We start from the raw sequence: 11,270 nt of genomic DNA, 5'->3' as shown, positions 1-11,270 counted from the left end.
AAAATGCCTCCAAACTTTCTCCTTCTGTAGCTTGCTCACAAATCGAAGAAAACGAGAAAGAATGGAAGCACCAAAGATGATCGAGCATCAAATTGGAGACATCCATGATGCTCTTCGGTTCGGCCTCGATACCAAGAGAGGCGACATCATTGGATCTCACCCTCTTGAATCTGCCTTGCTCTCTGTAATGATTTCTTCTCGTTTCTTGTTTTTTATGCCTTGAAATTGAAACAAAATTAGTTTTATACCCTTTTGTTTATCATCTTTCATAAGTATGATAATGGGGTCTAAGGGTTTTGTCTGAAATAGATTGTTGAAATTAAAGTTGGTTTCTTTGCTTAACAAGGTGATAATTTTGGGTTTTTTTAGGTGGAGAGAAATCAAGAGCATATGAAGAGAATAACACTTGCGAACGTTTATGGGGCAGCCTTTCCCGTTCAGATGGGCATCGAAAGGCAGATGCTTTCTAGGTATGTGTTTTTGGCTGATTTACTTTGTGTTGAAAAAATAACCTGTTGTTGATGACTGCTTATTGGTTTTTTTAATATACTATATATGGTAAAAAGAAGGGCTTTTGTTTCGTTGTGAATTTTGGTTTAAATAATTGTATCCTTAGCTTTTCTTTTTAATCAGAAAAGTGCACTAAGATCGTATTTTAGTTGCAGATTGGGGAAATTTTGCTCAAATGCGTTGTTTAGAGGAGCTTTGGACTTTAGATTATGAATGGAAGGCCATAAAACTTGAAACAGTGCGGATCTTGATTAACATTGCTTTAGGTTTTTAGTTGTGTTAGGGTGAATGTGGTTGAGTTATGCGGGTGTATATGAGAATTATTGGATTTCTTGAGCTTCTTTGGTGGTGTTGTTGTTGTTGTTGTAGGTGGTTGTGGATTCGCTAGTGTGTGATTCTGTCTTTTTAGCTTGTTGTAGTAATTGTGAAAGGGATTACTGGTGGTGCTTTTCATGGGAGCCTTAATGTTTATGGAAGCAAAATAGCGGTTCTACTTTTTTCAAATAGACAATGATAACTTGTGAGATCTTTCTTAGTTTTACAATTGTCAGATTATGCTCTAATTTAGCATTATCTATATTTATCTGTGAACTTTGCAGATTCCAGAGGCCACAAGGACCAATTCCATCTTCAATGCTAGGACTAGAGGCTTTGACAGGAAGTTTGGAGGATTTTGGTTTCGAGGATTATCTGAATGGTAACTACTATTTGCTAACCAGAAAAATGTTATTTTCAGTATGATAGTATTGGATTATTCCTTTGAACCTGCCTGTTCTTTATAGAGCTGGTTATATTTTCTTGAATTCACACTTAACTTTCATTTCAATAAATTATCCTTCTTCATAATGACCAAAGGTAGGTTGACCGTCTTTCATAGAATTTTAAGGTTCTACAGTTGGTAAAACTTTCAATGAATGCTAATGAATCTTTCATATCACTATTCATTTGTTTTTCGATAACTATGGTTCTAGTAAATTAATTACAGATCGTGTACTCACTTTGGGGTTCGGAATAGCTATTTGAATAGGGTACGGGTATTTTGCAGTCTAGTTTGTGTGATAGCTAAATTATAATTGATAAAAATATTCCAAACATGGGCCAAACTTGTTTCTGTAAATTCTCCCTGATTTGATCCTGGTAAAGTACCTGGTTAAATTTGGCATATGTTTTCAGAGGAAATGGCAACTCACATAGGTTTTTGCTGTGACTTCTGTTGATGAGTCCTCTGTGTTGACACTTGCAGATCCTCGTGAGTCTGAAACTTTCCGTCCAGTGGACATGCACAGTGGGATGGAAGTTCGTCTTGGATTGTCTAAAGGGCCAGCCTGCAAAAGCTTCATGTGATCTGATGAGCATTTCAGCAATGCCTCTGATTATTTGTACTCAAAACGATGTGGTTAAAACGTAGGGGTAATTTCTACTTTGATGAATTTGGCTGTGTTAAAACTTGTGAACATCCAACTCGGTTATTTTTTGATATTGGCCTCATGATTGGATCCTTTTAATTTATCTATTATCAGTATCGATGTTGGTATGATATTGTGTTTTTGCCGAGGAAAACCATAGTACTGGTGCAAGTAATATCAAACTTCAAAATCAACACTTTGCATTCCATTTTGAATCCTTCGAAGAATTCGCCTCCTGTTATATCATATCGACAGCAGAAGCTTACCTTGCTTTCATACCTGCTCCGTGTGCTATTATATTAGCATGTGATTGATATTACGGAGGTTTTTAGGAGTTTTTTTAGAAGTTTAATAATTTAAATTTTATTGAAACAAAAATAATTTAGTATTATAATTCTTCATTTTCTTATTAATATTTTTTTTTCTTTGCAAGAGAACATAACTTTATATATATATATATATATATATATATATATATATATATATATTCTTTATTTAATAAAAATCAAAGGCAACTAGAACAAATATAAAATAAAATAGACTATTTTAAATAAAATAAGTATAAACAATGTATTTTTCTAATTAAAACCCTTTTAATTTATTAATGTGTTCTATTATATATATATATATATATATATATATATATATATTTACTAGAATATTTGTTTTTAAGACAACATTTTAACATAATCATAAAAGCAAGTTCTACTAAAAAACATATTAGGATAATATTGACATGAATATATTGAAAAATATAAAAATAATACAGTTACTAAGCATGACAATGTTATTATATATAGTATGGCTCAGCGAGTCAACTTGGAGACCCTCGTCTTGGCTCCTTGACTGACATAAATTTCAAATTAAACAGGACAGGAGTTGATATAATATAACTTTATTGATTTAGCAGGTCTGAACATGATTCGGTCATCCTAGTTAAAACCTAGTCTAACTTTAAAACAAAATATTAAGACAACATTATCTTAACTTTTCTTTTTTAAATATTGAAGTGATAACTTTTGAATTGACCCGAGTTAAGCAGTCAAACCAACAACATGAGTCAACCTAGTTAAATTTAATAACTTTGTTTTTTAATATATTTTTATATTTAATTATAAAATAAAGAAAATAAACGCATACAAAAGTCACCAAATAAAATTTAAGGAAACAAAATCATCAAAACATGTATAAACGTTTGCTAATCTTAAAAAAAATCCTATAATTTTATAAAAAAAACAAAGTAAAAATTAAGTACTATTTAATAGAAAAATATCCCAAATATATTTTTTTAATTAAATTGTTTTAATGAATCTTAATTAAAATTAAAGGAAAAAAACACCAAGGCCAAAAAATAAGTTAGGTGCATGGCGCGCCTGGCTCATTAAAAAAAGGCTAGATTGGTATCCTTGGCCATTTTATTTTATTTTTCTTAAAATGAGTGGATAATACGTTATCCGCTCATTTTTCTTTAAAAAAGAAAGTAAATGACGTATCATCTATAGTGACAGATAATTCATCATTCACTGGTTATATTCCAGCCTTTGAAGATGTGGCTGAAAAGTAGGTCTCACCTTCTTGGACCAAAAAGATCTATTTTATAACCCCTTTTATCTTAAAATACATAAGAAAAGCCCTATAAACTTCAATAAAATCATATTTAACCTCGAGATAATCTTTGATCTGTTAAAAAACCAAAAATAATCTCAAATAAAAAACTTTTATCCATCCTTGATTTAGTTTTTTTTTTGGGGCAAGATATAGGGTCAAAAACATTTAAATAAATTGCTTTTATCAAACAGAACCCATTAACATCAAGATCAATATTTTTGGTTGCTATAATGTGAACAACCAACAACTTTCTCTCTCTTCTATCATTTTCCAGCAATTATCTCTCTCCTCATAAAAAATTAAGGATTGAAACGCAAAACAAAAAAAGTGGAGGGCTGAAATGTCAAAACCTCAAAAAAAATATTAAAATTGAAAAACAAAAATAACTTTGATGACCAAAATTTTAAAATTTGTGTCTCATGAATAGTAAAAAATAAGAAAAAGGCCTCATTTTTTGTTTTAGTTTTAAACTTGATCATCGAAGTCTCAATTTATTTTAAGCAATTAAATTGAATTTTATTTTAAGCAATTAAATTGAATTATATTTTGTAAATAGAGCACTAACTTAATGTTGAGACATGTTTTTTATTCCATGACAACCTTATAGCAAGCCAATCAAAATAAATTATCAAGATCAATTCTTAATCAATGCAATGTCAAATCATGAAAATAAAAACAAAAACAACTCAATGACTACAATAAAAAATATTTAATGACAAAAAAAAGAGAGAAGAAAAACATGTGCAAATCCATATTGAACTTTGTCTTAATCTATAGTATTTCCGTAACATAATTATATTTTAATAATTTTAATTTTAATATTATAATCAGTAGACTTTTCCATTTATTTCATTTTCTTGAAAATATATACCAATGAGAAATGATGGTTGATATCCATGAGTTGGGTTTTGGTTATATATATATAAAAACTCAAAACTAATATTTATACTCAACTCATCATCCAAGGATATGGATTTTAGATACCCAAACCCGAGTCGATCGGGTTTTGAATACCAATTATCCAAGCATAGATTTAATATGGTTAATAATAGGAATATAGTTTTCACTATAAAGAAAAATTATCATTTTACTATACAAATCCACAATAAAATATAAAAACCTCGGCAATGCAAACCTAAGCTCATATAGATTTTTGTTAATAATAAAGTAGTTTTCTTCAACTTTATAGACATAAATACAAATGTAGTACACAAATAAAGCTCAATTCATACTTCCAATCATGTTGAGCAATATCCATTCACTCAATACTCGACTTTGTCCTTTTATATTTATTTTAACCGAACCCAAATAATAAACTATCCAGTAATTATCAAACTTATTCGAATTAGTTTGAATATATATATATATACATGGGTTCAAATGAAATCGTCATAAATCATGGTGAGACCCATATCTTTGAAAATTCATATTATTTATAAAATGTATTAAGAAAAAACTTTTAGGGGTTGGGGGTGTGATTAAAAAGATTTGCATCAAAGATCAAGCTGTTACTAAAAAAAATAATTATTTTTTTAATTTCAACGTAAAAGATGTATTATTAAGATCATTGAAAAAAAATTTAGTTTTGATTTACATTGGAGTGATTCAAGAGAATATTCTTTATTATTTAATAAAAAAGGATAGTTACAAAAAAACCCCTCTTATTTATTTATTTATTTTTACTTTACTTCAATTCCTTCGAAAATTGCACTTTATATCATAGGTCAACTTAAAATTTAAAATAAAATAAAATAGACGAATTTACCTTTATATATAACATAACACTTTTAAGACAAATTGAAACTCATATGATACGAATGATTTTGTAAGACAAATTGGATCCATAGGTTGAACATAAACAACTATGCAAAAAGAAGAAGAAGCTCAAAACATATGACAAAAATAATAGAATTAAAATGTGCTCCATAATTTATTGATCAGATAAAGGTTTTATTTATTGTTAAAAAAAAGATATGTAAACTGACTTTTGATGGAGGAGGAAAATTATTTTTCTTATTTAGTTTTGTATATTAAATAATATGCTTAATATTTTTATTTTTTCTAACTTGTTTAGAGATTTTATTATTATTCCTTTATTTTTTTCAAGTTTCCTATTTTGTTTAGGTTTATTTTAAGGAATTATGAATACCTTATAGAGATAGAATATTTGAAGAGAAATATTCAGTAATTAAATTATGAATTAGGATTTTGTTTGACAATCCTATTTGACTTCAATTTTATCATTTTAGTTTGCTTTATTTTTATTTGTATTTTTTTTTATTAACATGAGTGTTTATACCAATTTATGTATATTTTAACTAATCTCATGGACCATGAAGTTAATGACCATGTAAGCCTATAGTGACTATTATATTAGCAAACATGAAAAAAATAAACTTTTTAATTTTAAATTTTTATTATTGAACCACCTGCTAAATGGTATTTGTATAAGTTGATAACATCATCCAATAATTTTTAATAGCTGGTTATTATGTGCTTTTGTATAAATGAAAGAGTTCGCTGAGAAAAGGATGTGTTCTTGTTGAAGGGAATAAAATGTTTTTTCTATATAAAAAAATATTTAAGAATTAATGATGAAAGATATAAAAAGATAGATTGCATAATTGAATTAAAACTAATAAAGTTGCGAGGGCAAGTTTAATTGTCCCATCAATTGACAGGTATGAAAAAGAGAAGAAAAGAAAACTGGAGGGTCTGCCATAAAATTTTCATGAGATTGGAGCTCTAGGATAGGACACCATTTCTGCAAGTTTCTGCAGAATGGGAAAGAATTACTTGCTGATGCAATTAATCACTATGTTATTAAACAATTAAAATAATATATTAATACGGTTAACTGTTAATATCAACAGTCAAATCGATGGTCGTTTTGACAGCAAGAAGAATAAGAAATGCAGAGAAACGACAGCGTTTAGAGTGAACTGCTTTCGGCGTCGCAACTGTATCACTGTAATAAAAATCCCCAAATTGATCTCCTCTCTCTCCAACAACAAAATCCGAGCTCCCCATTTTAATTATGAATCCCTAGTTTCCCCCCCTCCCTCCCTTCCTCGCCCTCTCCAACATTATGGACCCTCGGCGAGCCCCAAGAACCGTAAGCGACCCGAAGGTCCGTAAAGTCGGGTTTTTTACTGACCCACCAGACCGTTATCTACGGGGTCCACCCGACCACCCAATCTCCTCCTTCCCCACTTCTCCTCCTTCTATCGTCGACAACTCCCCTCCTTCGGCCGGAAACTCTCTCTCTCCTGTCATGATCCCTCCTCCTCGCCATTCCTCCGCCACTCTCTCTCCTCTCCGCCGTGACTCCGCTGAATTCTTCCCCCCTCCTGCTTCTCCCACCGCCTCCTCCTCTTTATCCGATGATGTGGCGTCGGCGATGATGCGGAGGGGTGTCGCTGCTGCTTCGAGTAGCTTGCCGGGAGGGTTAGGGTTTGATATTGCGGCGGTTAAATCAGCGGCGAGTAGTGTTCCCGCGAGTGGATTGACTACGGTCTCCGTTGTTAACAATTTGCCTATTGGTGTTTCTGGTATTCCTTTTTAATTTAATTTAATTATCATATTCAATTATTATCTATTCTGAGCTGATTGTTTAACTTAATAAATCATTTTAGAATGTTTGGTAATGTGTTATTTTGTATAGTTGAAGTAATTCATGGATTCATTTTAGGGAATTTTTTTTTAAAAAATTCATGGTGATTTAAGTCTGCATGGAAAGGAGTGTAAAAAATATACGTGATTGCAGAGAAGGGTGGTGGGGTGGCGGTGGAAATGCAAAATGATCAATCTTCACGTTCGAAGTCATTGAAAGAGAAGACTACAAAAGCAGAGAGGCGTGCACTTCAAGAAGCTCAACGAGCTGCGAAAGCCGCTGCCAAAGGTGAACACAGCTGTTTCGTTTTCTTTTAAAACATCAAAGTTTTTCCCTTTTTTTCAATGCTAAAGTTTGTTTAAGTGATGGTGCCTGTAATTAGTTATGTTTAATTGCTATTGTGTGTGCTCAGATGTCTTAATTACATTAATTTTTGTTTTGGTTATGAGCACATGGAGTCACTTGTCCCTTGTTTGGTTGGTTTTTATGCAATCAAATTACCCATGGAATAAAAGCAACTATGCCTTTGATGTTTAATTTGATTATGGCCATCAGTTTTCTTTTGTCAAGTAAAGCTGGTTTAAGGCTTTGTCATAACAATCCTATCATTAATTATGGTTTCTATCATGTGTTATTAGCTGAAGGTGGCAAGACACCTGCTGCTGCATCTGGGGCTGCAGCTTCTGCAAAGTCAGCTAAATCTGTGAAGCCGCCACCTTCACAGAAGAATGATAGTGCTACAGTTGCAGGTTCGGAGAAGAAGGGAGGTGATAGGCCACCCGAAAAGGATAGAAAGAAGGAAGTCCCTCAACCACGTATGCAATATGATGACAAGAGTCGGGTGGAAAAGGCTAAGAGGCGTGCTGTGGTAAAGCAAACAGAAGCTAGGAATAGAGTTGAGTTGTTCAGGCATTTGCCTCAATATGATCGTCGAACTCAGCTTACTGAACTTGAGTCCAAATTCTTTGAGCTTGACCCAATGCACCCAGCTGTCTACAAGGTATTCTTTTGAAGTTGTTAGCTTGCACCTTTGGTGGACATATCTTCTGGTTATCATACATTGAATGAATTAAATAATCCTAGGTAACTATGTGAACTGGAATATAGTTTTAGATACAGTTCAAGTCTACACAGTGTTGTTTCTGTTTTGGTGTTTTGTTCTTTTGTATGGTATCTGCTAACCATGATCTAGTCCACATTGTGATTCTATGTAGAAGTTAATCAATGAACGCAACTTTCAGCTAGATGGTCATGAGAGTATATGACAGTTATTGTTGAACCTTTAGCAGGGGTATTTCTGCAATTTTGCAGTAATATGCTTGTTGGAAATTAAGGTTATTAGTGGTTTTTGTTTTGTTTGATATTAGAATGATTAATTAGGAGGGTTTGTTCTTAATGATTTAAGAGTACTCTTTACTTTTCCTTGTGGCATCTAGTTTTCCTTCCTAGATTGGGATTTCTTTTGACTCTATACTTTCCAACATTGTACCAGCTTCTAAACATAGTTATTTTGAGAATAATTTTTTTTCAATTTTGCGAAGTTCTTACTGGTGGGATTACATCAAAGTTTTCCCTTTCTCTTAAAATGTATTGCCAGCAGACTCAGATCACCTTTCCTTCTCCTTTTCTACCATTTAAGCACCTAGTTTCAAAACCTAATCTCCCTTATTATGAATCCCTAAACCTCCCAATCACTATCCACCTATATTGATGGTAGAGTAACTCTTAAGCCCAAATTAAAGCTTTCCTGCATCGGTTATTTGGACTTTTGCTGAAGTTCATTATATAAGGGATCAGGTATTCTGGTTTTGCTGTCCAATTGTTGAGCTTTTCTTCTTGTTGGCAGGTTGGATTACAGTATTTGTCAGGAGACATATGTGGTGGCAATGCTCGCTGCATTGCAATGCTTCAAGCATTCCAAGAGGCCATTAAAGACTACTCAACACCCTCTGAAAAAACTCTTGCTCGAGACTTAACAGCAAAAATAGGTAGTTACCTTTCTTTTCTTATCGAGTGCCGCCCCCTTTCAATCAGCATGGGGAATGCAATCAGGTTTCTAAAGAATCGAATCGCCAAGTTACCTTTGACTTTGTCCGAAGCTGAAGTAAAAGCAACTCTTCATTCAGACATCGATAGATTCATAAATGAGAAGATCATACTTGCAGACAAGGTGATAGTCAAGCATGCTGTTACAAAGATCAGTGATGGTGATGTTCTACTTACATATGGATCGCCTTCTGCAGTTGAAATGGTACTACTGCATGCTCATGAACTTGGCAAACAGTTCCGTGTTGTGGTAGTGGATTCTCGTCCAAAGCTTGAAGGGCAACTTTTGCTTCATAGGTTGGTTGGAAAGGGAATCAACTGTACCTACACTCATGTAAATGCCATTTCTTATATCATGCATGAAGTCACTCGAGTTTTTCTGGGTGCATCGTCAGTCCTGTCCAATGGAACAGTTTACTCAAGAGTTGGGACTGCTTGTGTTGCTATGGTTGCTCATGCATTCCATGTACCAGTATTAGTTTGTTGTGAAGCATATAAATTTCATGAAAGGGTACAGCTTGACTCATTATGTTCTAATGAGCTGGGTATGCATTTCTGGCTATAGGAGGTGCTTCATTCAATCAATGACTGACTTTTAACTGCATGCTTAATATCTCCAATACCTGTCTGTTTCTTGCAGGTGATCCAGATGTGATTTCAAAAGTTCGTGGAAGAGAGGATATCAATCTCCTTGATGGATCGACTGATAGTGAAAATCTCCAGCTTCTGAATTTGATGTAAGTTCTTTTGATACTAATTGGTCTTATGAAATATTTTGGTTTTCTGAACCTGACCTTGGATCTTATATGCCGGACAGTTATGATGCAACACCTTCAGATTACATTTCAATGATAATCACTGATTATGGCATGGTAGGTTGTCTGATTTCGAGCTAATTTTTATGCTATTATGAAAGTTAATGGTGGTTCCACTTGTCTGTATTTAGAGCATTATTCCAATTGAAATTTGATACATGTGCATTTCCACATCAATACACGTCTGCTTGAAACCTCCCAACTTTCAAGCTAGGTGATCTATCTGGTGTCCTTGGACCTGAGACTGATGGGAATGAGAGGAAATGAGAGGAAGCACCTGCTATTTCAATCCTAACTTTATTTATTTAATGTTCAAATTGTTTTTTTCATCTGTTAATAGAAGCTACTATTGACTTGTATTATTTGGTGCTTTCAGGTTCCACCTACGAGTGTGCCTGTCATAGTAAGAGATTATCAAAGAGAACACTTGTGGATATAGATGCATGCAGATATATCATCCAGGTTCCTCAAAATTTTTGCCGATATCCACCTTCCCAGACAACGCAACTGGAGCAATAATGCTAGTAAAACTGCTAATCAATTGGTTTCTTTTCTTTCTCTTGGTCTCAATTGCGGAATGATGCTGAGTTTTTGACATTTTTGTTTCTTATTTCCTGACTGTGTAGAGTGCAATTCTTGCCTCTCCGGGCAGATTTAGCCGTGCGTACTCATCTATGTTGTGAACTTGTGACAGAGATGCATCCCTTTTGGGATGTCAAACAAATATTTTTCAGCAGATGACAATTTTGTTGCCAGAAGCTTACACCTTGAATTGTTTTTGAATTTCTGACTTGAAAAGAAAACCATTCATCTGTTTTTATTTCTTTCTATTTTTCTTCGTGCCCTTTTCATGTGATACAAGCAGCTGGTACAACTTGACTCCATGTACATTACATGAAGGAATATTTGTACGAATTAGATGGAAAATTTATACCTTTTTCAGACCTACTCTAAAAGTAGACTGTACTATGAGGTTATTATTCCATTCCGTGGTTGGCACTGCTGAAAGTCATCTGTGCATTAACTTTTGGCAGGAAACAAATATTTGGTATAATCAAAGCTTCTGTTTATCTTGATTTTTTTTTTAAAAGTATTTATTACTTAAAAGCTTTTACTTTTAAAATAAAGGGATTATGTAGATTCTCATAAAAGCTGGATATGTTTCCATTATCTATTAATTTTTATTTTTATATAACAAAACTATCTTTTAACTTTTTAAATAATAATGGTCTTATTACTATATATATATATCAAATCTATTTGTTTCGCCTA

At 32.9% G+C, this 11,270-nt stretch overlaps 2 protein-coding genes across 3 annotated transcripts; both read left to right on the top strand.

Moving 5' to 3' along the window:
* On the top strand, positions 1-2,047 carry LOC133671206 (cyclin-B1-2-like). The gene is made up of 4 exons (XM_062091880.1): positions 1-184; positions 370-470; positions 1,110-1,207; positions 1,754-2,047. The coding sequence occupies exons 1-4, from the start codon at positions 62-64 to the stop codon at positions 1,852-1,854; spliced, it is 423 nt and encodes a 140-aa protein (XP_061947864.1). The 5' UTR covers positions 1-61; the 3' UTR covers positions 1,855-2,047.
* Positions 2,048-6,451: 4,404 nt separating this feature from the next.
* On the top strand, positions 6,452-10,761 carry LOC133671678 (uncharacterized). 2 transcript variants are annotated; one of them, XM_062092501.1, is made up of 7 exons: positions 6,453-7,075; positions 7,291-7,425; positions 7,776-8,137; positions 8,984-9,728; positions 9,824-9,920; positions 10,001-10,055; positions 10,375-10,761. In XM_062092501.1, the coding sequence occupies exons 1-7, from the start codon at positions 6,613-6,615 to the stop codon at positions 10,435-10,437; spliced, it is 1,920 nt and encodes a 639-aa protein (XP_061948485.1). In that variant the 5' UTR covers positions 6,453-6,612; the 3' UTR covers positions 10,438-10,761. The 2 variants fall into 2 exon arrangements, with proteins under 2 accessions (XP_061948486.1, XP_061948485.1); XM_062092502.1 differs by lacking the exon at positions 10,001-10,055 and having other exon boundaries at positions 6,452-7,075.
* The last annotated feature ends 509 nt before the right edge of the window (positions 10,762-11,270 follow it).

The sequence above is a fragment of the Populus nigra genome, chromosome 13, assembly GCF_951802175.1.
Source record: "Populus nigra chromosome 13, ddPopNigr1.1, whole genome shotgun sequence".
NCBI lineage: Eukaryota > Viridiplantae > Streptophyta > Magnoliopsida > Malpighiales > Salicaceae > Populus > Populus nigra.
Note: the sequence above shows the minus strand (reverse complement) of the source record. Positions and strands in the feature narration are given on the sequence as shown.

Excerpts from the sequence above, each read along its gene's own strand:
- LOC133671206 (XM_062091880.1), top strand. The coding sequence starts at position 62 with ATGGAAGCACCAAAGATGATCGAGCATCAAATTGGAGACATCCATGAT. Across the intron at positions 185-369 it reads TTGAATCTGCCTTGCTCTCT|GTGGAGAGAAATCAAGAGCA; the intron begins GTAATGATTTCT and ends GGGTTTTTTTAG. Across the intron at positions 1,208-1,753 it reads TTTCGAGGATTATCTGAATG|ATCCTCGTGAGTCTGAAACT; the intron begins GTAACTACTATT and ends TGACACTTGCAG.
- LOC133671678 (XM_062092501.1), top strand. The coding sequence starts at position 6,613 with ATGGACCCTCGGCGAGCCCCAAGAACCGTAAGCGACCCGAAGGTCCGT. Across the intron at positions 7,076-7,290 it reads TTTGCCTATTGGTGTTTCTG|AGAAGGGTGGTGGGGTGGCG; the intron begins GTATTCCTTTTT and ends ACGTGATTGCAG. Across the intron at positions 10,056-10,374 it reads TAATCACTGATTATGGCATG|GTTCCACCTACGAGTGTGCC; the intron begins GTAGGTTGTCTG and ends TGGTGCTTTCAG.